Source organism: Thunnus maccoyii, chromosome 1 (assembly GCF_910596095.1).
Source record: "Thunnus maccoyii chromosome 1, fThuMac1.1, whole genome shotgun sequence".
NCBI classification, from domain to species: domain Eukaryota; kingdom Metazoa; phylum Chordata; class Actinopteri; order Scombriformes; family Scombridae; genus Thunnus; species Thunnus maccoyii.
This window is the reverse complement of record NC_056533.1, coordinates 30,085,528-30,110,558: the sequence shown is the minus strand read 5'-3', so window position 1 is coordinate 30,110,558 and position 25,031 is coordinate 30,085,528. Positions and strand designations below refer to the sequence as shown.

At 39.7% G+C, this 25,031-nt stretch overlaps 1 protein-coding gene across 3 annotated transcripts in view; it reads right to left on the bottom strand.

Moving 5' to 3' along the window:
• Positions 1–25,031, bottom strand: part of uacab (uveal autoantigen with coiled-coil domains and ankyrin repeats b) — a 52,247-nt gene that overhangs the window by 14,979 nt on the left and 12,237 nt on the right. Inside the window, exons 1-6 of one of the 3 annotated variants that reach the window (XM_042411450.1) lie at positions 10,843–11,551; positions 9,956–10,086; positions 4,651–4,739; positions 2,359–2,423; positions 458–518; positions 29–99 (exon numbers count right to left, since the gene is read on the bottom strand). In XM_042411450.1, coding sequence (XP_042267384.1) covers positions 29–99; positions 458–518; positions 2,359–2,423; positions 4,651–4,739; positions 9,956–10,086; positions 10,843–10,878 — 453 coding nt within the window. In that variant the 5' untranslated portion in view covers positions 10,879–11,551. Of the gene's footprint in view, positions 1–28; positions 100–457; positions 519–2,358; positions 2,424–4,650; positions 4,740–9,955; positions 10,087–10,842; positions 11,552–25,031 lie in introns of those variants that run through there. The other 2 variants (XM_042411432.1, XM_042411441.1) reach the window with 2 other exon arrangements.

The window sequence follows — 25,031 nt, the reverse complement described above, 5'->3', positions numbered from 1 at the left end:
TGAAATGAAGTGAAATATCAATTCTCACAAAATCACTGGCATTCACAGACGCTCCGCTGTCACAGAGAAGTTTCACACTGGAGGAGCAGCCAGCCATGACTGTGGAGGAAAAAAAAGATGAGTACAAATTGCAATCAATTCATCCCATTTACAGCTGAAAAATACACGCACATCCACTCAACTCATGCACAGGTATGAACCTGGGTGCATCAGTTAGCTGAAAAGCTTAACAAATATCATTCAAGCAAGTAATGACTGTTTATATGGTCAAATTCACAAAAACATCTGGATGCTCTGTCAAGTGTCATTCAAAAATATTATGTAAGAGCAGTGGTTTGTCAGGGTCTATGTTCATTTTAAACTGTGTGAAGTCAGTATTCTACTAGACTAGATTAGAATAGAGTAGAGTTACGTGTAGAGTGCAGAATAGAGCAGAGCAGAGAGAAAAGAGTCTCACCAGCATCATGTAGAGCTGTTCTTCCTTGTAGGTCCACATTTCCAACTGGACAGTTGTGCTGCTGAGAATAAAACACACGTTGGCACAATAGAATCACGTGAAGTAAATTTATTTTACTAGTGCTGAGAGGTCCCTTAGAGAACTACTGGGGTATAGTGAAAAATATCTGCAAAAATACAATTTATAATGTATCTAATCCCAATAAATAAATCAAATAAATAAAAAGTCATTTTAAATGCAAGCATTTTTGTATTAGCTTGTGATTTTTAGCAAGTAAGTTTAGCTAAGTCTAGCAAGTAAACATTGATGCAAACAATGCAGGATGGAAAAAAAAAGCTTTGTTTTAGACCTTAAGGACACACACAGTGAGTTTTGGTGAGTAAAACTCAATGTAGACATAACTTTTGTTTGTTTACTGTAAAACTCCACAGGGCAGCTTTAACCCATAAGTCACAAAACATAAAGGCCTCAGCGATGGGGGGGGGATCCAAGTCTGTGCTGAGATATCATAGATTTGATTTCTAACCACTTAAATTCAATTAAAATAAATATATGGAATGATTTTGATTAAGAATGGTGTGTTGGTACAGTGCAATTCCCCCATTCTTTAAGGAAAGGTAAAATAATGTTGTAAAAGCATAAATAAAATACCTGGTTGCTATTATTATGGTTTATTACCTGGTTCACTGTTGTGGATAATTAAAAAGACTCAATGTCCTCAGTTGTGATTTTTGAAATACAAATGCATAATGAAGCTACTGGACCTTTGAGTCACTACTACTACTCAATAATAGCTGGCTTTATTGTTCCTAACATACTGTATATAACTTTTTTTCAATGTTTTAAAACAAATTAGCTTCATTCGACTATATGGCATTTCAGAGGTGATGTGAGCAGATGGCTTATTTTACTTTTCCCAACAGAGGGGAATGCATCCTCAGGCATCCCATCACAAATGACCCTGGATATAATTTATAGAAAAATATAAGTATGTTGTAGTTGTGAAAGAAAATGTGTCGAAACATTTTATTGTCAGTAGTTGCACTGGAACTTGAGGGGCAACAGCGGGCAGGTCACATTAGGCTAAGTGGTGCTCTGCTGATATGCCTGTGACATCTCTACACGGTCAGTCAGCTGGTCAGACACCAGCAACTGTACCACTGTGGTGATGAGGGCCTGCTATGAAAGCCTTGAGGACTCAATGCTAACAGGGCCCTGATGTTGCTGGGTAAGCTTGCCAGCTAGCTCTGGCCCCCCACTATAAAAACCCAACTCTCTCTAGCAACAAGGTCCAAAATTTAGCAGCGCGCTCAAATGACAAAGTGAACGGGCGGGGGGGGGGCAGCAGAGGGAGCTGACGGTAGAGTATCAAGAGGGGAAATCCTATACCACGAGGGTTTCGGCTGACGAAGGGAGGTTGTGGTGGTGGTGGTGGGGGTGGTGGGGGAGTGTTGGCATCCAGCTGCTATGTCTGCTGTGATGACGGCACCAACAATGGACGGCAGGTTTGCAGGAGGGTAGGCTTGTCAACACCGCTGACAACCCTCTGCCAACAGCCGCGACCTCTGTTAGATCACTGCCATACGAGAGATGGAGGCGGGGGGGGGGACTACGACGCTATGAGGGCACAATATCGCAGAGATCGCCCCCTCATTGTAAACACATAAATCCTCCAGTGGGGCACGGTGACTCAACAGGGCCTACTGTTGACCGATATGGAGTAGGCTCAGCTGCCAGAGCCGTTTGGCAATAATTATTTAAAAGGAGCTGAAAGGCTCTGACTGGCCAGTGACTGGGGAGCTGCCCTGTGGAGCATACATACAATAGAGCATGCAAATACAGAACAGACAAACATGACAAACAACTAAAAGAAACTAAAATAAAAAGATCATGCACTTTACCTGCAAGAGTTTCTGCACACACAGAGAATGTCCATTTCTTGAAGCCAGATGAAGAGCGTTTTTACCTGAAAGAGATAAATGCAGCAATCAGATAATGAAGTAAAGGGCAATATATTATAGTACAAATGTCATAACGAACAGTACAAATGTGATTTTACTGTATGTATGACTCCGTCTGTATCACTCGATCCCAACAGCTGCCTTACAAACAATTATGATCATTGTGCTGTGACAAACCAGCAGACATGCAAGTTATTCTGTTGACCAGCTGATGCAAAAATCTGAAAAACCAAAATACTGTAGGTACTATGAGATGAATCAGTGCATCACTAAGAGCTTGGCTCAGCAGGTAAAGCAAAGGATTGCCAAGCCAGAGATTGTCAGTTTTGTTACTAAGGAGTATTAAATAACAATTGTAGTTTTAGTTTTTTTGTTATTATGTTAGGGCATTTATTCTCCTAATTTAGAGTAAGTGTCCTGACCATTTGTTAACATCATCTAATTGTGCTTGCTGGGTGCCCTGCCATACTAGAACATGTGAATATTTGAGTACAATTCCAATATCACATCTGAAAGGGAATAAGTATCTAAATATCCCACTTTGTTATTGGTACCTTTAATTTGTTGAAACTATACTTGTGGGTTTAAGAATTGATTTCTTAAGCTTCTATTTTTTTTCAAATTTTCTTCATATCTACTGACATTATTTAGATTTTGTTAAGATCAATATACCATTATTCAGTCAAGGTGCTTTCAGACAGCAAGCAGTGACCGATTCATCTCTGACAGCCAGATGTCGATGTTCTGTATTTTGGATGGACGGCAGCAGGACACAACTCCACTGCAAAAGCATCAGTCAGCACTGTGCACTACAAACTGCTGCTATCCACCTAGTCTAAGCTCCTTGTTAAGCCAGATAGAGCAGGTTGTGGCTTAAAATAGAAAAAAATGGTTGTCAGTATGATACAATTAATATAGGTTTTGCTAACTAATATCATAAATGTTGTTTATTGGCCCAGACTGGATCATCAAAGACCATTTATCTTCATTCACATATTGGTTCCCTGCTGCTAAAGTGGTGTATAATTCAGGGAACTCAGATATCAGTAAAATTACCTACTACATTGTTTTACTTCTGTGTGGTTTCTGTGGTTGCCATGGACACACAGCGAGCCACAGTGGAAAGTTAAAACAGTTGAACCATTAACATCAGATGGCAGCGGCAAATGATTGTGAGCATTCTTGAGAGCGTCAGCCGTCCGCTCTCTCCTCACTGCTGCCACCAACCTTGGTGGCAAAGCTGCCATTGTGTTTCATTGGAAAACATGGAGGCAGCAGTGGCAATAACGTACTCTCTGAACGTACCTGTAGACATGCAATTATATCGAAAACCTACAATATTCATACCCTGAGATGGATAGGGCAAAATGCAAAATGTTTATGAAAATGTAATTCAGGTTAAAGTAAAAAACATTTTAAATCAAATTAGACGAGGAAGCTACTTCATAGCAACAGAAGTAATTGTAATATGCTGTTTTTATCTTTGCACTCTCTGACTGAATCTTTTGTCTTAAATGTTTCCGAAAATAGAGATGGGTCTTTGCTCATTATTCAGCCTAACATCAGCTCAAATTATGCTGTCATAATGAAGAAAATTAGCACATTTGTTGCTGAGCAGCACTCTGTGTAGTAGATGAATAGAAAAAGTCTGCTAATAAATCTAATTTTCTGTCCAACACATCCTCATCTCCTTACCGCAAGACAGACAACGTGCTCTGGCACCAACTACCTTAACCTGCATGAATTGATAATCAGACATAGGACCAACCACCTATATAGAAATCACACCTACAGTACAGTATGTGAGACCAATGTGCACAGTCTGGGTTTCTTTTATTCATGGCAAAACAACACACAAGCACGTGCAAAAGACTATGTAGGCAGTCAACGTCTGAATAGTACACTGACAAAGAAACTGTGCTTCTTTGGTTGTTCAAGCGTTTCCCGACAGTTTGCAAAGGTACATCTAATTCAGTCTAATGCAACAGCCCTGCAATAAATCCTACAATCATGAAGGTTATAATGTTCTGTTATTGATTAAACTATTTTAGAGAAGTGTTGATTCAGCTTTGGAGGCTGTAGATTGTGCTGCTGTTGAATTGTATTATGCTATACTGAGATGTTAAGGTTAATCTCACTGATATAAACTGGGTGACCAAAATATTAGAAACTTCTCCTCTCAGTATTTAAATACAGCACCAGTTTGCTGCTTCTCCCCCCACCAGAACTCACCAGTGGCATCAGTTGCGGTGATGTCAACATTGTGTCCCAGGATGAGACTGAGACAGTCCAGGTGTCCTCGCGTTGCAGCCAAATGAAACCTGGGAGACAAATAGAGATTGAGAAAATATGAGCTAGGACAGACCGACAGGACACGAGACAGCAAGGAGTAGAGAAGGGCAAGTGAAAAAGTGATAGGATATAAGGAGAGGGGTGAAGGGTGGTGAAACCAAAGGACAAGAGAGGGACTGCAAATTGATGCCTCGCTCATTGCTATCAGCAACGTCAGCGTTCTGGAGGCCAATAACAAGAAACCTCTGGGAGTGATACATGAGTGCAGTGTTTTCATATCAGCTTCACTTTTGTATACGTGAGGATGCCATTGGAGTGTATTCAGGCTACCAAATGATTTAAAAATGACAAATTACTTGTAAAAAAAGAGCTGCATGTTACTGTTTTTCTTTCCATCTCTCCTAATCTTTGTTGTTTGACCTTATTCAGACTGTGGGGATACTATAGTGATACTGATAAGGGTTCAAGTTTAAAAATAGTCTTTGTGTTACACAATGACAATATTCAGCAGAGTTCCATCTGTTTGTTCACTGTCTGTTCGCATAGTGTGATAAAAGTAGTTGCCTGTATGGTAACAAACAACATAAGCTGATTTATTTCATTCAGGTTAGTTTTAAAATTCATTCTTGTCTTGGAAACAGCAGTAATAACTTTGAAGCTCAACTTTAAGCAAAAAAGTTTTCAGAAACTCCATCTGAGCGCTCAATCTGCTATCACTGAAACTCTGAACAGCTACTAAACAGACTTTGTGGTCCAATTGCTTTGTTTAAATTTGATATTTAATTGCCTACTCAATTAAGCAGGTGGCACATACTTGCCAACATGTCTTTAATCGTCACTTTGCCTGGAAACATTCCTGTTCCCCTTCTCTGATTTAACCCACTGCAGCACTGCCGCCACTAGCCACGGAGGTCTGCAAAGCACTTGTGTGTAAACCAATCTCAGTCTGTCACTAACCCTGAGGTATCTGCCAAGGAGACAGCTAGGCTGCCACCTCAACACTGGCGCGGGTATTAAAAGCCGTGTTGATGGCCAGGAGATGCTGGTTCCCTGGGGAGCAGTGGAGGGTCCTGACCTCTCGGGGGCAAACGGTAGACAGGAAGCAGAAAAGAGCTATCCAAGTGGGGGGGGGGGTATGGGTGATGTGACTTGCCAAGTGCAACTGCTCATGAGCAACAGCATTTTCCATAAGGTAAATGCTTCTGAACAATGTCAAATATACTGAAAAGATAGTAGTGGATAGTGATAATGGATTTCCACAGGACTCTCAGTATTCACACACTCTCACACGACTCATCATTTCTTATTCATGTAACAAAGAACTAACAGCTGCTAAGATCTTTTGGAATGAAAATCATGTAACCCCAACTGTGGAAACAAATGAAATACAGATTTGTTTTTTTTACCCTGACCCTCAAGGAGACTTGCATGCAATCAAAATAGTCCACACTTCATTAGATTAAATGGTAATAACAGTGGTCAGCATGGTCAAATGGACCAAACAGCACATGTCCGACACTGACCGAATACAAAGAATTTACTCTGTGGAGGTACACAGTGCTACCCAGCTGCAGACATCAGTAAAATGGTTAGAGATACATTTTGAGAGACTAATGGGTCAAGTTTTAAGAGACCACATTCAGCTATGTCATTTCATCTTCACACCTGCTCCTTGGGCGGCTTTCAGGTTGACAGTCTATAGGATATGGTTGCTATTTTCAGAGAGCGGACCGGGAAAAGTAAACCAGAGAGTATATACTGGTAGCTGAACTATATATATGATAATGTGTGTCTCTAAAGGCACAACAGTCAAAGCACTGTGCCTGCTGAAGCTTCAAATATTTCTTTGTTCCAACACTGATAAGAATTTATAATGCTCTGAAACTCTGACTATAGCTTGCTTTGTATAGTAAAACCTTGACATTTACATATAAACTGAGCTCCATCTCAACCTGGAAGTAAAATGCCATTTTTTGTTGACATTTTCTGATGTTGGAATGATAATGTAGTTAAATGTATTACAAGCAGAAAACTAGAAGGCTAACTTTACACTGAATCAAATTACTATGCGTGATGTAAAAGGGGTCACCCTCATTCAATTAACACACAAGCCTGTAGCTCTACAGAGCCAACATTACTTTATGATTCAGTTTGACTGCTCTCATAAGGGTGCTGTTTCCAAAGAATAATCTCTGATAAATCCATTACATGCTATACCAGCACCAAACAGCTAGATGTTCAGCTGTCTTCACCAGATAGATGCTTTCTGCCTGTGTGCTAACTAAAGGCTAAGATGTCTTTCTCAGGAGTTGGTCGAGACCAAAGCAGAGTTAACAGGGGAGTCAAATAAGCTTAAATTCATCAGGTGGCCAGAAACAGGACTGTAGACATGCTGAATGTTTAAATGATGTGTCTGTGAGCCTATATTGAAGTTATTTGCCCCTGAGTGGCTAAAAAACAATTAATGCAGCTTAAAAGAAAACAACCTCTCATGAACCTTTTCAAGAAGACCATGTTTGTTAATCTTTTGTCTTCTAGGTTTTTTGTAACCTGTCGCACCAGATGGTTTGTTACACAGAACCATCTGAGAACTAGTCCTTAGAAGATGTTTGGAAAAGGGCAGGCAATTTCAAAAAAAATACTTGGCAGGTGATTGGATGAACCACTCGTCTATTACCATCTATAACAATCTTACCTTGCAAGGCAGCTGGATTTGCAAGATCACTCGATCACACAAGAATCCTCATAGGATGCTGATTGGTCTGAACCACCAGCGGTTCGGACACAAGCGCATAACTTGAAGCCTGACAAAATGGATTCTCCCATGATCTCATGATGTTGTGATCTTGTGAATCCACCTGCCTCACAAGGTACGGTTTTTTGACAAAAGAATGGCAAAAGAAGGCACATAAATGTATAGTATAGTAGCAGTACTACCATTTTGATGCCGATTGGGATAGATAACATTTCTCAAGCAAGGTTCAGCCTTTCATTGTCATTCACTTTTGGTTCTACAACAAAATGAATAGCATGGCTGCTGTGGTTTGGAAATACACCTTTGAGAAACTCACATGTGGTCTATTAAATAATCAGTAAAGACAAAGTAAACATAATAAAAAAAACAGACTTGTCCTTTAAATTAGAAGTCATAAAAAGTATATTCTCAGCATGTCCTCAATATATCATCATATCAAAGTCACGCAACTGTGAAACTCATACTTATGCTATTTTTATTCTTAAAAGATACTTGAGCAAAAATTCATCACTGCTAATCCTAACAAACAATAGGCATGCAGCAGTATCTTTAGTCAGTGCCAGTTTCATGATGCAGGGCTAAACGAGTGACTGTCTCGAGTGGTGGATTTCTTTTGCTGCTAAGCCCTTGTCAGTTAGCTATCACAACTGCACAGAATGAGCAGGTGTGGTGAGTGTACTTACCTCACTGGGATCCAGCTAATGCCACAGCAGAGATATAAACTGTTTACTCAGCTGGTAGCCTCCATAGAAGAGTTAGAGCTAAATTCATTAGCTGGACACAGTGGGGCTAATCCAGGGCAAACCAAATTACATATTGGGGGTAACAGTTTGTAATAAGTTTCCCCACAGAGGTCCTTGATAACAAGGGATCGCCATTCGACATTCCTTTGCTTGCTGTTGCAGCGGCCAGGATGCCATACTGACACGTGTTGGTCTGTGTGTGGCCCACTGAACTATAAGCAGAGTTGCTGAGTTGCAATTGTGGTTCACTTTTTGTTTTGGGGCAGGCTTGGCAAAAGCTTTGCATAAATGTTAAGGAAGTGCGAAGTGTTGATTTTATAGTCAACTAGTTCTGGTTTGTACATATGCAGTAAATGACGAGCGTGACTGTGCTTGAGTACAACCACCTCTAGTCTATCATTTTAGAATTGGCAGCCGGGGTACTGGATTTAGTTCTGATGAATTCTAGCACCTTATTATGAGACCAGGCATTTATCAGGTTCTGTGTATAATTGTGTGTATTTACATGCACACGTGTGTACAATCACTGGTCTGTGCAGTGGTGCCACGAGAGAACTTCACATCCCGCTGAAAATACTCTGCACCTTTTTGCTTCTTGGATCTGGTGCTCTATAACCATATGCTTATGCCTAACTAAGCCTTTGTCAAAATAAACCTGAAGCACAGGCCAGAGACCAGCGACTTCTTCATATATCTGGGATTAAACTGAGGGCGCCTGGCTTCCCAAAATGCTGGTGTTGGAATCTGGTTAAATTTAGGGAAGAAAACAGAGTAACAGCTTTTTTTTTTGACAGTTCATTTGATTGTTTTCAAATGATGTGGCTATTACAAACATTATTAGAACCATAAAATGGCTGTATGAGAAACTTGCAATATCTGTGCACTTGGATGTTCCAGATACAACATCAGAGAATTTCCTGTAGATACTTCAGATGGGTTGACCTACTCCCTTCCTCCACAACCTCCTACACACGCGCCCTCCCTATCCTTCTGTTCGCCTTTTTCTAATAATACCTAGTCAAGGGTGTTAGTCCAGCTCTTTGTACAAAACCCCCTAAAACCAGAGGTTCCCACTGAAAAATCCTACCATATAAAACACGGTCTTTCAAGATGTCAACTGATCCCGATAATAGCCTGCAGCTGGGCCTTAATGTATTACTAGATGTTGCAAGCACCGCAGTGGATCTGATCTGAATTTGTAGGGAGTCATTTCCTGTGGGGACTATACAAACAACCCCTGGCCAATGTGGTCAAGCCTCGAGTGGCTGCAAACATTCTTTATACCAACTCCCACAATGACCTCCAGAGGCAGATGGACACTAAACGGGAAATTTCTGGATACAAAAATGGAAACAATAATATGCAACTGCAATGCCATTTTATGCAGGGCAGCTGGATGAAGAGTTAAGATTGAAATGTGCAATAGGTACCATAGCTACCAGAATTTTTGGAGAATTGTTTTTGGAGGGTCAGACAGGGAGACTTGTTATTGATGTCATAAAGGGAGGTAAGAGGCAAAACTATTTTTGAGTAAGTGACCCAATTGCAAAGGAATTCCCATCTAAGGATGCTTTATCTGGGAAAGAGGGTCAGGAATCTGTGTGGGGAGGCTGCTACAATGTTCGGAATTTGAGATGCTCAGCATGTTTAGATTAGCAAATATTCAAAAAAGCCTGTGCATACTGTACAAGGATGTATGTGTGTTGTTTGTGTATGTGTGTGTGTGTATGTGTCTGTGTTTACTCACGCAGAGCGTCCCTCCACATCGAGCTTAGTGGGGATGATGCCCTTCTTGCCGAGAACAGCGGCCACTTTGTCCACCTCGCCGCGTTCCACCGCCTTCATCAGCCGATCGTCATACTTGTTCCAGTCTGTGTTCTGACAATGATGATAGTGAATCAGACATACAGCATCTTTAACAAGACTTCTTAAACCAAATGGTTAAACAAACATGTTAGCAAATACATACTCAGTTTAACAGCATTTATTTTCAAATTATTTTAGTTGACTAGTAAATACAACAGGGACATATGAAGTCCATTTCTGACACAAAACCACTAGCAAGAATGATAGAAATGCAATTTTTTTGTGATACAAAAACAAATCTGAGTTAATACGGAATGTGCCAAGAATGCCTTGTACTGCAGTTTCACTCTGCCCATGAGTGATGGAAACCAAGCATGGGAACAGACTACTCTTAAGGAACAAAGGAGTCTGTGGGAAGCACATTTAAGTGGGGCACTTCAAACTGGAGGTCCAAAATAAACAGAGAACACAAGCAAACAATTTAAAACCTCAATCATAAGCAATTACGTATTATGTTTGTACACAACAGCAACAGACTGTAATTAATTAATAATGATTAATAAAAAATTAATAATATATGCACATGACTTTGACAACACTGTAGTTCTGAAGCACTTATTGAGCCACCAAATTGATCCACCAATGATAATTATCCCAATTGATCCATTTGCCCAAGGCAGTATTCCTTCACGGCATTAACACTTGGTTGAAGCACAGCTTTCAGTTCAATCAATAGGTAGATGAAAACACATGAACATAAACAGTAACCTGCAAAAAACCCCCAAAACTTTTAATGACAAACTGAAATCATCAATAATGAATACCTACAAAGTGCATGGAGGTGCATTTCAGCCAGCGGCTCATCTTGGGTGAGTGGAGCTGGTCCTTGCACCGTGCTACTGAAAAAGTTGCCAGTGTTCCGGTTTACAAAAGCAAAAATAAGAGGAAAAACAAAGTGTATAAAAAGAACCCTCAGTCTCTCAGTGCACTCAACCAGTGAGTGCGAAGAAAAATGTGTGAGAAGACAACAGGGTCACAGTTTGTATTGCAGTGGAGGTCCTCTAATGGAAGGCTCAACTAGGAGTTTTCCTCACTTGAGGAGAAGTTCATTTGGCAGGATTTTCTAAGCATTCCTGTGTTGCTCACGGGCTCTGCCTGTAAGTTCATCACTGCACAGCAGTTTAGTTGATAGTTTAAGGGAGAAGAAGGAGGAGTGAAAGAGGAGGAAGGAATGGAGGTGGAGAAGCAGTAGGGCCAGCCCTGCCAGCCCTGGGACCTGCCCTGGCCGGCAACTGCAACTCCCCCTCTGGGGGAAAGTCAGCTCAGCCTGGCTACCTCTCACCTCCACCAAGTGTCTTCCCCTCTACTCTCGCCTTTATCTTCAAATCATCTGTTCTGTCTTCTTTTTCTTTTGATACTCCTCTTCGTCTCTGGACTGTTTTCTATCTGCAAAAGCTGCAAGCTACTTGCTTATCAAGCTGAACTAAAGAGCTTCTCTCTCTCTCTTTCCCCTCTTCTCGTCTCTCTCAGTGGTCTCAAGCGTCTTCACCCCACCAAATGGCAAGGTCAGTCAGGCTCAGTGGGGTAAATATGTGAGCTCTCCCAGGTTTAAAATATCACCCCCTCCCTGGTAAACAGCGGTGGTGCAGACAGCCCTGCAGACTGGTTACCTCTTTTTTTTTTGACCCTCCAACCTTTCTGTAGTGACTGATAGGAAGACAGGGGCTAAGAATACATTCTGGACATGCCTGCATGATGAGTAATGGCTTTAGTGTCTATCACCACTGCCAGCATGAAACAAGGCCAGCCAAAAAGTCCTTGCTTACATTGCCACCCCCAACCATGCTCCCTGCTTGCCTCCATCTGAAAATATTAATGTCAGAGGGGGATTATGGTTTGCACATTTTAAGTGGTCTTGGCACTGACCCTTACAGGACAGTGGTGGGCCAAACGCTGCTGTTAACCCATCCATCTAAACAGGGTGGTGCGCCTCCAAAGCCCCCTGATCCTAGCTGCACGGTAGCAAGGTTAGATGTCAGCCTTTTTACAACCAGCTGTCTGAGACTGCAGCCCCACCACAAACAACCACGTTGCCTCTTCACTTACAACCAACATGGCAAACACTGCAAAAGTACAACTTTCACTTTTATTAGGTAAATCATCACAAGAAAAAAAAAAAAAAAAAAGGTAAATAACAGCGATGCAATGAAGAAGGTTTAGGGGGGACCCGTTTAATTTACACACTGCATCAGCTCCTTGTGGGCTCGAGTTACTGTCCGCTGCCAGACTGGCGTTAACAGAGCAGCACTGATATCCACAAACATGCAAAAAGACCTCCTCCACATGACATGTCATATGAAGAAGTAGGTGTCAACTTACGAAAGCTGCTCACCCTCGCATGGAGACAAAGGCGCCAAAATGGCACCTAGCCACGCGGCATACTGTACATCAGTCACGTAAATATCTCTCATGGGTGTGCTTGTGTGTGTGTGTGTGTGTGTGTGTGTGTGTGTATTTGTTTGGGAATCTGTTTATGTACTAGTTAATAATAGGACTGTTAGCAAGCAAGAGTTCCCACTGCAGTAGTCACTCACTTTCAAGGAGAGCTGGTGATATTGACACAATCGGATACCATGATAGGTTTAACAAGGATAATTTTGTCATATTTATGACTTTTAAAAATATTTAGTCCAAATTAAATGTGATTCATACGGTCGTGGAGAAAAACATTTCGTTTGTGAATATGACGTCCATAAATCTTTTTACTCTGAGCAGTGAAAGGATCTGAACTTGAATTACTAAACTGTAATGCAGCCTTTGAGACCAGGAAAGATGAGAACTGCAACACATGATGATATCTAGTTTCATATCATGACGTCAATGAATCTCCCTGCTTTACTTTCAAGCAGTGGGAAGAAACCGTGATGAAATAATGATTACAAATTCAACCACCTAAATATTTTGTATTTTCACGTAAATTACTGATTTCAATACAGAGTGACTTTTTTTAACAAACATTTTGTTTTTACTCATTTTAAAGTTAGATCGTAAAATTGACATAAGATGATTATGAACATAATTTTTTTAATCAATGTACTGCATGTGAAACCAGTAACCAAAATGTCAAAACCAAAATTAGTAGGGAGTAGGGGTGTTTACTTTGTTTTAAATATGTTTTAAATCATGTTTTGTTTTAAATAGGTAAGTGCAGAGCAGTTTATTTAGATTAGATACTTTTTTCTGTTAGACAGGTAGACGTTTGAAAAAACTCTAAATTAGGAATAATCTTTTCTTGACATTTATTTATTTGGCCCTCACTGACCCTACAGTCACTAACAAATGTGTTTTGCTCATTGTTACTTTATTTGTATGTTTATGTATGTTCTCAGTGAAGTATAAGAGACATATTGTAGTTTAAACTAAATCATTTTTATAGATTCTGCATTTTTCAATGGGGTGAAGAAATAGATGTAATTAAGAATTTTTAACAAGGTAACTTTGTAGAAAACTTTGTAGAAAAATCATATCAGACAAATTATTATTTAAAGCAGAGTGTTTTTATATGTCTTTAAACATGTCCGGAGGGGCTCTTTAATATTATTTGCTAAAATGATTGTGAAACTTACAATAAATAAACTAATTGCGAATTCAGTCTGATTTTACAATGCTTCCCTTTCCCCAAGAGTTGTAATCGCTTTCAGTTATATCACATGGTCTTCATCAGTCGGAGTTTGCTCAGGTGCCATGGGTCATAAGGTAGTAAGTTCGTCTTATGTTGGGATTGTCTTGTCAAACTGGTATTTCTAAGATCAAGCTTGAGCTTTGATCCTTAACTAGATTGTTCTGATCATTTTCCATCAAGCACCAAAAGTAGTGTAGTTACACTGCATCCTTGGTGATGTGACGTCTGAAGAGCCGTGCTGATGATGGAATGAAAGATATATTCAGCCCCTAGCTGCGTGCAACAACGAAAATGCTACCTAAACTTTCTATTTTTAAAACACAGTGACCTTAGGGACAAAACATCACCTGACACTATGAGCCAAGTTTGGCCTTTACCTTTCCACACACATTATTCTTGGTCTCTGATAATATTTCAGGCACAGACTCCTGTCATCTTCACTTCAGGTTTTCCATCGCTTTCTACAAGCTGTAATTCTTTCCAACACCTAAGTTTCCTGCCTCTCTTCAGCCCCTGGCCAGACTAATGGGTCTCCGATGTCCTGACAGATGAAATCATCGCGCAAGAAATATCTAACTGGTCATCTGATAAGACTGAGGCCAAGACCAAAACATAAAGCTATATGCCAATATGTTAAATGACACTGGTGTCCATTGCCAGACTGCAGTCACTGATATGGTTTCATAAGATTATGACAGTGGGGAATGATAGTTATCGCAGGAGACATCTTTGAAGAGACATTATGTCATGAAATGTCAATCTTTGACATTTTATGGGAGGACTAGATAGACATTTGGAAGAGGAGACCTTTTACAGTATGTACAACTTCTTTCATTTGATACTTGAAATGAGGGATAAAAAGATGTTTCAAGGAGACGTATTATGCTTTTTGTGATTTTCTGTCATTTATATACTGTAGATTGTTGGTGTATGTGACAGATGGCTGTCTGTTCTCACCTTTGTTGCTAAGGTTGTTTGTGTTGTCCACTCACATATTTCGGAACAAATTTGGATACAAACATGTATGGATGTATTCAAAAAGTTTATATTTCGAATAAAGAACGGGAAAAAGAATTGAAAACCGAATACTATTGTTTGTTTATGGAGCCTCCCGAGCCACTGGAAGTCTGCCCAGGGGCAGCTTCTGGAAGCTGGCCAGTCAGGATAGAGTGGACTCATCAGGAGGGGGAACCTTAAGGTGGCTAAACTGAAGGGCTGCATGAAGGACCAGTATGAAATAAATACAGAGTTTGTTTTAACTGTAAATCATGCAAAGATATTCCTGCATGTTATGTCCCCTTCAAATCCTAAAACAAGGAAACAAACAGCGTTTTCTGACCCAAGTATCTCAATGCCCTTAATCTGGCTGATTTAACAACAGCACAGGAGCATACCAAACACTCAATCTGGATTTCTAACATTACAAATCACAAAGTATACCATTACTGTCTAAACTAGGTTGCATCTTCCCATTTTTATACTGTGCTTACACCATAGCATTTAAAAACATAACAACAGATGCAGAACATGGCAGAGTACCTTAACTGCATGTGTACGCCATTATCATCAGTGCTGATAGTGTGAGAGACAATAAAATATAATTTCTTGTTAAAAAACATTCATAATATTTATGGTAAATAATGTCTAATAAACTAGTTTACACAACAATTACTGGTGCAGTGTTACTGTAACCAGATAGGGTGAGAGAAAAGAAATAATGATTATCTTGTAATTGACAAGAAACAACAGTAAACTCAATCATTTTTGCAACACTCATAAAATATACCAGAGCAATGACATCATGACATCCAAAGCTTGTCTTAACAACTGAAATAGAGTTAATAATATTCTGCTTGTACAGCTGCTTTAAAGGATTAAACTTTGTCTAACTAACAGCTCATCTGAATGCTAATTAAGTTTATTTATAATGTATGCTATGACTTATTAGACAATTATTAAAACATACCAAATACTACGAAAAATACACAAACAAGATTTGATTTAAACCACTTCAAACAAACTATAGGTGAAAGAAGAGATGTCTTGACGACCCCGATCACTTTTCAACACCAAGCACAAAATCATTACCTTTGGCTTGTGACCAAGCCCAAACAGGGCACCAATCACCAGTTTATATTTTTATATTCTATCCTCAGAGATACCCGTTTGTGACATTATCATAGCTGCATGCAGTTTGAATATCTCAGTGACACGCTGATTTATTGGTGCAATATAACCTGGCAGTGAAAAGCCAAAACTCTAGCTGCGTCAGCGTTAATGAGAGCCATAAGAGCAAGCCCACATACCAGCAACAGTGCCACAGAAATCTCTAGAAATTATGTGAGCCACAGCTGTTACCCAACATGGCCAGAGTGGTTATCTATTAAGAAACAAGTGAAGACTAAAGCAAGAGGGTTGATTACCTGAAAACATATTTTGTTTTCTGAGTCAATCAGTCCTAAAATAAGTGCTGAGGAGTTGACAGCATCTAATATTAATTCAGTGGGTGGTTGATAAATAATTACAACTCCTTTCTTCCCACTGCCACCTTCAAACAACCAGCAGGGATTTTTTTTGGGACTGTTGTTAGCGGTAGCAGTTTTACACTCTCCACCCCCCTCAATCTCACCCCCCTACTAATCTGTGAGCACAGACTTGTGCATGAAGTGGCGGACTGTGCAACTGTCTGGGCATGTCGAGTGGAAGTGAAACCCCTCAGGGGCAGAGATGGAAAAGGGTGGGGGAGGAGAGAAAGAGACCGAATGTGTGAGATGAACAAAATGTGTAAAACAAGCGGAGAGGTGAGAAAGTGACAAGATACAGCATTCCTGCAATCAATATGTCGATATATGACAGGTAAGTTGATGCTTTAGAGTCAAAGACCCTCTAGGAGCAGGACAAGCCCCCACTGATGGTTCAGGCCAGGTGTCCAGAGGAAAGAGGCACCCTGTTTTTGGTATGTACATAAGGCACTCGCTGCATATCTTGGTAGCTGCTAAACACAGGACCACTCTTGCTGGGCAGAGTGTGGACTGGATGCAGGAGGCCTGACAGACATACACGCCCTCTGGTGGTAAACAGGAAAACGACAGCTCCCTTTCAAAGCCTGTGTGTCTCCTAGGTGATCACTGGTCTTCTTGAGTGGTTACTCTTTGTATTCAGGAGAGTCCCTCGTCTCTTTGCATTGTCAATACTTCAGTAGTCAGACTAATACATACTCTCTAGAGGGATTAACGCTAATTTATATTATAAATGATGTTGCAAGCTAATTGCAAATTTATGAGAAAAAACATTAAAATCTGATATAAGGGGTCAGCATAGTCCCTGCACCAACTGGTGCACCATTATCCCTTTCGGCTGTGTGTGACCTGTTCGCCACAATGAATGTGTACATACTTTCACAAGCTGCTACTGAAAGCTGGATAAGACACGTTACACTTATTTGTTAAAACTAATGTCATCACTGTACAGCACGTCTGTTGTTTTGCTTTTCTTGTCTTTAAAGATATGTTTGATGGCCAGAGGCAGAGGAAGAAGAAACTGGGTCGGGCATGACACGAACCAACAACACAATCATCAAACATGTGTCCTGCGCAGCTGGCACGGTCACAGATTGCCATGTTTTAAGTTTTGAGAGGTGCGTTCCTGGTCTGTGTATCAGATGCAATGACATAATTGTGGAGGTTTGCCACAGCATGTATGGGTTTACAGACCTCGACATAAGGACCAATTAATGAGTGATGGTGATATTGACAAAAATAAAATATCACAATATTATTTTAGTAATGGGAAAACATGCTGGGTGCGATGGGTGCACTGGTACAATATTTAATATTAGATGATGGATGGATGGATGGATGGATGACATCATCTATAACAGTCTTGTACAACAATTCAGAGAGACAAACTCACAAAAGACAGCAGATTTTCAATAAGACATCTAAATTCACAGCAATAAATCCCTATAACAAAAAGGAACAGTAAAAAGAGCACATCAAATCATCTCAGACCCAACTAATCCAGTTCATTGTCCAGTCAGTCTGCACAGAACTGTTGTGATGTGTGTGTGTTAGTGATTTCCGATTGTGGCTTTGTGATTCTTGTCTGTGTAATGGTATTGATGGAACTGTGCTGTTACACGCTGTACCAGAACCAAATTCCACCAGCTTAGCTATGTGGTCATGAAAGTGAACTGAACTGAAGGTATAGTCTGTGGACTCCAAGGTCTAACAGTAATTCATTTAATATTATTTCAACTCAGTGAGAAACTCAGTGAGAAAAGTCAAACTGTATCAGTTGACTGGAATGCAGTCTTTGAAAACAAGAACATTTTATATATTACAATAACCAAAATTCCAGATTCAACCAGTATCTATCATATGATTATACTCTTATCATGGTACAGAGCTGGATGATATACAAGTGCCTATAAAAATCATTAAACTTTTTTCTTTTTTGATGACTTTTTCCATGTTTTCTGACATTAAATCAGTGTAAATGTACATTAATTGGGCCTCTATGACAGTAATCAATAGAAAACTAATCTCAAAGTGAAAACAAATCTTTAGACATTGACCTATGTTAAGTATAAATATAGACCACAAAATAACTGAGTGCCCTTTTGAAGAGCAACAGAAGTACTGAATATATCTCTCAAAAGTACGTAAGGCAATAAGGTCAATTCTAAAGAAAATAGAATAAAATCATGCACAGTGTGTAAATCTGCCAAGAGCAGGCTACCCTCACAACCTGATAATGACTGATAACAAAGGTCTGTTTTACAATAGTTCAGTTGAGGCTGGGCCTGTTGACAACACAGGAACACGCTCTGTTAAAGTGGAACATTGCTATTTTCCTGTTGGCCCGTTTTAGGAAATCTTCACTTGTGTAGCGATTGAATCAAACATGGAGACTAGTCTGTCCAGCTGCTGGGTCACACCATTTTAGATGACTTATGACCCAGGGGGCAATGCTTTTCCTTGCTATTTTCTCCTACTTCCGACACCCGCTGCCAGGCTGAAAGATCAGCTGGCCAAACCATTTGAACTTTGCCCCTGCCAACTCTCCCGAGTGAAGACTGTCTCCAGAGGATCATAAAAAAAACAGGGCGGTTTCTGAAAGACTTGACTGTCATTCATGAGAGATCTGTAAATATGGTCCACTATCAGTTGTAGATATCTCAAAATAAATAAATAAATTGTTGAATCGGAACAAAACCTTTCCTGGGGTGATACCATCTTATCTTTACTGCCTTTATCCCAAATGGATTTAGTGGATTATACCCATAATGTGTTTTATCAGAGCTTTAAAGCTTATTCAAGAATAGTGTGCAATTACTACTAAAGGACTGTTTTATCTTTAAAGAGAAAACCTACATGTCTTCAAGGGGACCTTAAAAGGAAACACATTTGCTAGATTATTTAAATGCACTGCATGTTTCTGAAGTCAAAATGATAAAGATAAAATAAGAGAGAATTCACTAAGAAGACATGATGACATTGTAATGCACAGAGTAAGTTCATATGTTTTCCACTGCAAGAAGATGAGCCTCCCAGTTTCCAGTTTCATAGTGTTAAAGGACAAGTGTGTAGGATTTATGGGGATCTATTGGCAGAGACAGAATATATTTTCATAAGTAAGTTTTAATTAGTGTTTAATCACATGAAAATGAGAATTGTTGAGTTTTCATTAGTTTAGAACGAGCTGCGACCTCAACACTAGATGCCACTAAATCCTACATAGTGGTCCTTTAAATCATGATGTTACGTAAAAACAATGAATAGAGGATATCCCATCGAGGCAGATTCAGCCATCTTTTTAGGAATCTATATCAACTGAAATACGGCTACAGTAAAATCAAATGCTGATCTTTCCTTTAGAGTATGTTACTGTAGAGCTGCAATGACTAGTTGAGTGACAGAAAATTAACTGACAACTATTTTGATAATCGATTATCATTTTGAGTAATTTTTCTCTGGTTCCATCTTCTTAAATGTGATTTTTTTCAGGCCTCTATGATAATAAACTGAATATCTTTGGGTTGTAGACAAGATATTCTAGGTTGCATCAGGGGCTTTGGGAAACCATGATAGACCTTTGTCTTCATTTTCTGACATTTTAGAGACCAAACAACTGATTGATTAATCAAGAAAATAATCAACAGATTAATCAATAATAAAATTAATTGTTAGTTGCAGCCTTACTCTGTGTTTTGTCCAACTCAGCCTGTTAGTGTTACAAAGCCTTTACAGCATTTACAACAGCAGGGCTCTGCAGTGTGAGCATTTTGCCGCATACGTGAGTGTGTGAATTAGAGCTGCAACGATTAGCCTAATTGATTAGTCGATCGATAAGAAATCAGCAAGTATTTTGAAATCAAATGATTGTTTCAGTCATTTTTTAAGCAAAAATGACAAAATCATTCTGCTTCCAGCTCCTCAAATGTGATGATTTAGTGATTTTCTTTGTCATACATGACAATAAACAGTCGTTTTTGACTGTTGGTCGCACAAAACAAGACATCTGGCAAATTATAACACACATTTTTCACCATTTTCTGACAATTTATTAGACAAAACAATTTGGGCACATCGGTTCACGTTACTTTGAGTTCTTACACCCGGATTGGTAAAAAAACATGATTCGCTAAGTTCTGATGCTGACAAATCTGTTAGTGAATCTTTCATGTTAATATGAAAGAGAGGGGAGAGAAAGATGATTTCTAGACAATATTTTCTAGACAATTTATTAGACAAAACAACTTGGGAGATTGAATGTTCAATCAGTGAAGATGAATTAGACATGAATAAAACACACATATGGTGCTGCGTGTAATTTCCACCGAGCCATCATGCCAGATATTTTATTACATGACTATTTTGGTACAAATATTTACCCACCAGTGGGGCGGATAGCCTTTCAAGATTTACCTGCCAAACGGAAAATCTACCCGCATTTCGCGCTTAGTGGTTGTTAATTTCGGACACTAAGTATATTGCATATATACTTACATTTATATGTAATCTAAGAATAGGTTTGGACTTTGGACGCAGATCGGTGTCACTTACCACTTCCAAAAATCACCACTTTCTTGAAAAGGTCAATAAAAAAATGGATCTAAATGCAGTAAACAAACGAAATGTTTCACAGAATCTTAGAAAGATGCAGCGTTGTGAGAAAATCTGTTGCCACTGGATTTTGAAAATAACTAAATCCATCTCACAATGATTCATTGTTATAAGGCACCAGTTCTACAGCTAAAGTACCCTTTGTCTGTAAAATGTCAGCAGCTTAGCTGACACATTTTAATGGCCATCGTTGAAATAACAATGTGCCCCAGCAGGAGAATGAAAAACAAGCGTAGTTATTGGGTTTGGCCGTAGATGGCTGCTGGTATGGCTGATATTATTCCAGCTGATGATGTGAAGATAAAAGAAAAGAATAGGGCAGACAGAGAGCCGTGGGGGCTATAAAATGATTTCCAATCAGCTAGTCAGGAACTATTTAGGTCACTAATGTAGGAAAGCTACAGCAGATTAACAAGGCAGTGATCTTAAAAGGACAATTAGATTTTAAAACACCTTAAAATTAGCATTTTCAGTGCCACCAGCTGATCTCTGTGCATGTTTTCCATGACAATATATTCATACAGAGTGATATAGCCCCTGTTATGATGAAGCTAACGGGGATCCTAATAAATTAAATGAAATTAAATATAGGGCACCCATGATAAACCATAAGGTAATATACACTGAGGAAGAAGGAGAAACAGAGACGCAGACAGATAAATTGGAGTGTCTGCCACCCGTGTTTATACTCCTAACAGTACTTAACGAGGCTAAAGGGAACGTTAGGAAGAATGAAGGCTGCTGTTTTGATCTCACCTCAAGAAAATGATCAGGCAATATAAGGGAAAACACCACGGGAGTCTTTGGTCTTCCATGACCGTATTTGGTTAATCGAGGAACTCTTGGGGCATGCCGGTACTTGGGCACAAATACTGGTGATGATGCTTGTTTGGCCAGCACTCACAAGTCGTCACACACGCACGGGCAGGGAGAGGAATGCGAGTGAAGGGTTGGTCAAAAGGAAAGGGCTTCAGAAAAAATGTTTATACTCAAAACAAAAAGATTTGATGGAATGTATTAAATAAAGGTTGCTCAATGCCATTAAAAAAAAAAAAAAAAAAACACCTTTCATTTGCTGTGTGGTAAGTCAGGTTATAAAATTGCCATAACCACAAGTTATGCAACACACTGCATTCCAACAAACACAAAGAAAATGTTTTCCATACAGTCACATCTGTTAGATCTTACATGTAAGGACATCAAATGAGTAAAATTATGTAAAGAAATTAATTACAAATACTAAAATAAACAAATTGTATTATTATAAAATGACATTTGAGCTGCTGTAGAGATAAGAGGGAGGCAATTAAATTCCTGGTAAATGAGACTCGACTCCCATGATGCAAGATAAAGATCAGGTAAGTACAAGCAGGTACGAGCTTGTCCCTCCAGCAAGTGCTCCACCTTTTCTTTACTATGACCGAGCTCTGAGTAAGCAGCTCTGAGTGCAAAATTCTCCATCCACCTCTCCAAAAGCTTTCAGGCCAACATATTGTAAATGCACCTTTAGAAAAGCCGTCTCGAATCAGAAAAAAACATCACAGTCAGTGAAACAAAGCCAAAGCAGTAAAAATAGACTTTGGCAGACAGATTTGGCATTAAAAATAAAATTTGGCATTGAAAACAAACTCCAAACTGAGAAAGGAAACATTGGCATTAAAACACTTGTATTTAAAAAAAAAAGTTGTATTGGCACTGAAAAAAGTTCAGATGAAAAATAAAACACGGCCATTACACAAATTAATAAAAATCTTATCTTATTTTATTTTGATATTTTTTGCATTATGTGTTTTTCAATGTCAATCATCAGATTTTTCCTTCATGTCTGTCTTTTTTTTTCCCAGTGTCACTGGTTTTCAGTTTCAACTTTCTGTTTTTCATTTTTAACTTTCTGTCACTGTTTTGGTGTGACCGGGATGATGACGCAGGATTTGGGCTGCTGCTGAGAGATGACTGGCTGTTCTCACCCGGTCAGCAGCTTCTCACATCTCCGAAAAATTATTTGGATAAACTGACCACATAATGGGAATTTACATGGTTATTTACTCGCCTGAAAAAAATATTAAATCTTAGAGTGAAAATTACAACAGTCTGGTTCAAAATCTCCACCATGATGCCGTCCTCGGATATCCAATCTTCGTCGGACCGCAAGGCATACTGGGTAATGTAGGCCAAGAAGTTGAAACTGAAAACCAGTGACACTGAAAAAAAGCTGACAGTGTAAAAAAAAAACAACAAAAAACAAAAAACTGTCACTGAAAACATATGATGCAAAAAATATTGAGATTAAGATTGTAAGATTTGAATGTCTGTGTTTTATTTTTCAGTGCCAATACAACTTTAAGAGTGAAAAGACTGAGAAACCTCAAATGAGATTTAGTTGTGATGCAGTGATGACATTTTGCTGTAGACTACACTAAACAAAAACAAGGCTCTGTGGCTATGTTCACATTACAGGCCTTAATACTTCATTCTGATTTTTTTTGTCAAATCCGACCGTTTAGTGTTGATGGTTACCATTTACATAAATGTCCAGGATTATTTGTTGTGTCGGCAGATAATGAGGATGATGAACATGAGAATGAGAATGAGAAGGATCTGCTGTTAGCTGCCCTCATCACTGTTGTTGCTTTTCTCCATGTTTACTTTTACCAGGATGTGAGGCTCCGACACTGAATGATGACAACAGGCAATATGCACATGTGCAGAGAAGTGAGGCATTAAAAAAACCACATGAATTCCAATCTGACAGCGTTCGCGTAGGCAGAGATCATATATGAACCACATATGCTTAGACCAGATCTGTAGATCTGATATTTGGGCCACTTCAGCATGTAATGTGAATGTAGCTGCCACATGCTGTCTCTTTTCTGTACAACAGAAGCCACTATGACTTTTGCAAAAGTGTCAGAACTTCCCCCAATCGTTATTGACTTCATGTTTCAGATAAAGCAGAGACACTTGTCTAATCTGCACAGACACACAAACACACACACACACACACACACACACACACACACACACACACACACACACACACACACACACACACACACACACACACACACACACACACACACACACACACACACACACACACACACACACACACACACACACACACACACACGAAGCACACGAAGCACACGAAGCACAGCTTGATGAGGCTTAGTCTGAGCTATTTCACAGCAGGTTGTCTCTCATCAGCAAAATCTTTGTGTTCTCGTTGCTCAGCATGCCTGACTGTACATACAGTATGTGGGTGCAGGTCTCTGTGTGTGTGTGTGTGCGTGTGTGTGTGTGTTTGAGCTGATGTCAGCTGCAGCCCAACCAAAGTCAGTCAATAAGCCCCCATCACATGCCAGCCTCCCAACATTTCTCCATCACTAACCTTTGCACACACACACACACACACACACACACACACACACACACACACACACACACACACACACACACACACACACACACACACACACACACACACACAATTCACATTACACATAGTCTGTGGAACGCATGGTCCATTTAATCACACATGACAAACAAACAATATACAAACAAAGACACACATGTATAGTACCACCACAAACACACATGTACGCTCCCTGGGGGATGTTACACAGAGTGAGCTCTCTGCTTCCTGCAGGGCGTCGCAGGCACGGCATGGGAGCGCAGACGGATAACACTGCTGAGATGACCTCATGGCTGCCCCCATGGAGCCAGACGTTAATCCTAAAAAAACAGACCGTCACGCTACCACCTACGGCCAGCACCACATCCAGCTTTAAACAAACTTCCGCTGATCCTGTCTGAGAGTTCGCCTCCTACAGTGAATATAAGTAAAATGTCAACGTGAACAAATGCAGTGAGACTAAAAAAAATGCTGAATTTTGCTGAAAAATATTTCTCAGTTGGTTCTTTAGTCCAATCGAGATATCAACAACTACTATCCAGATTGTCATGAAATTTGATATCGGTATTCATGTTCCCCTAATGACTTTGCTGACCCCCCTGAGAGTTTTCCCTCCAGCCACCATCTGGCCAAAATTTCCACTTGTGCCCTAAAAACAATGAAAATCTAACAGGCAGATTACAGTGACATTTTATAGACAATAAACACTTTTCATTGAGGACGCTGCATGAGTAGTTTTCCTCTTGCTCTACAATCAGGCCAAAATGTCAACTTTGCATAAAAGATATGAACC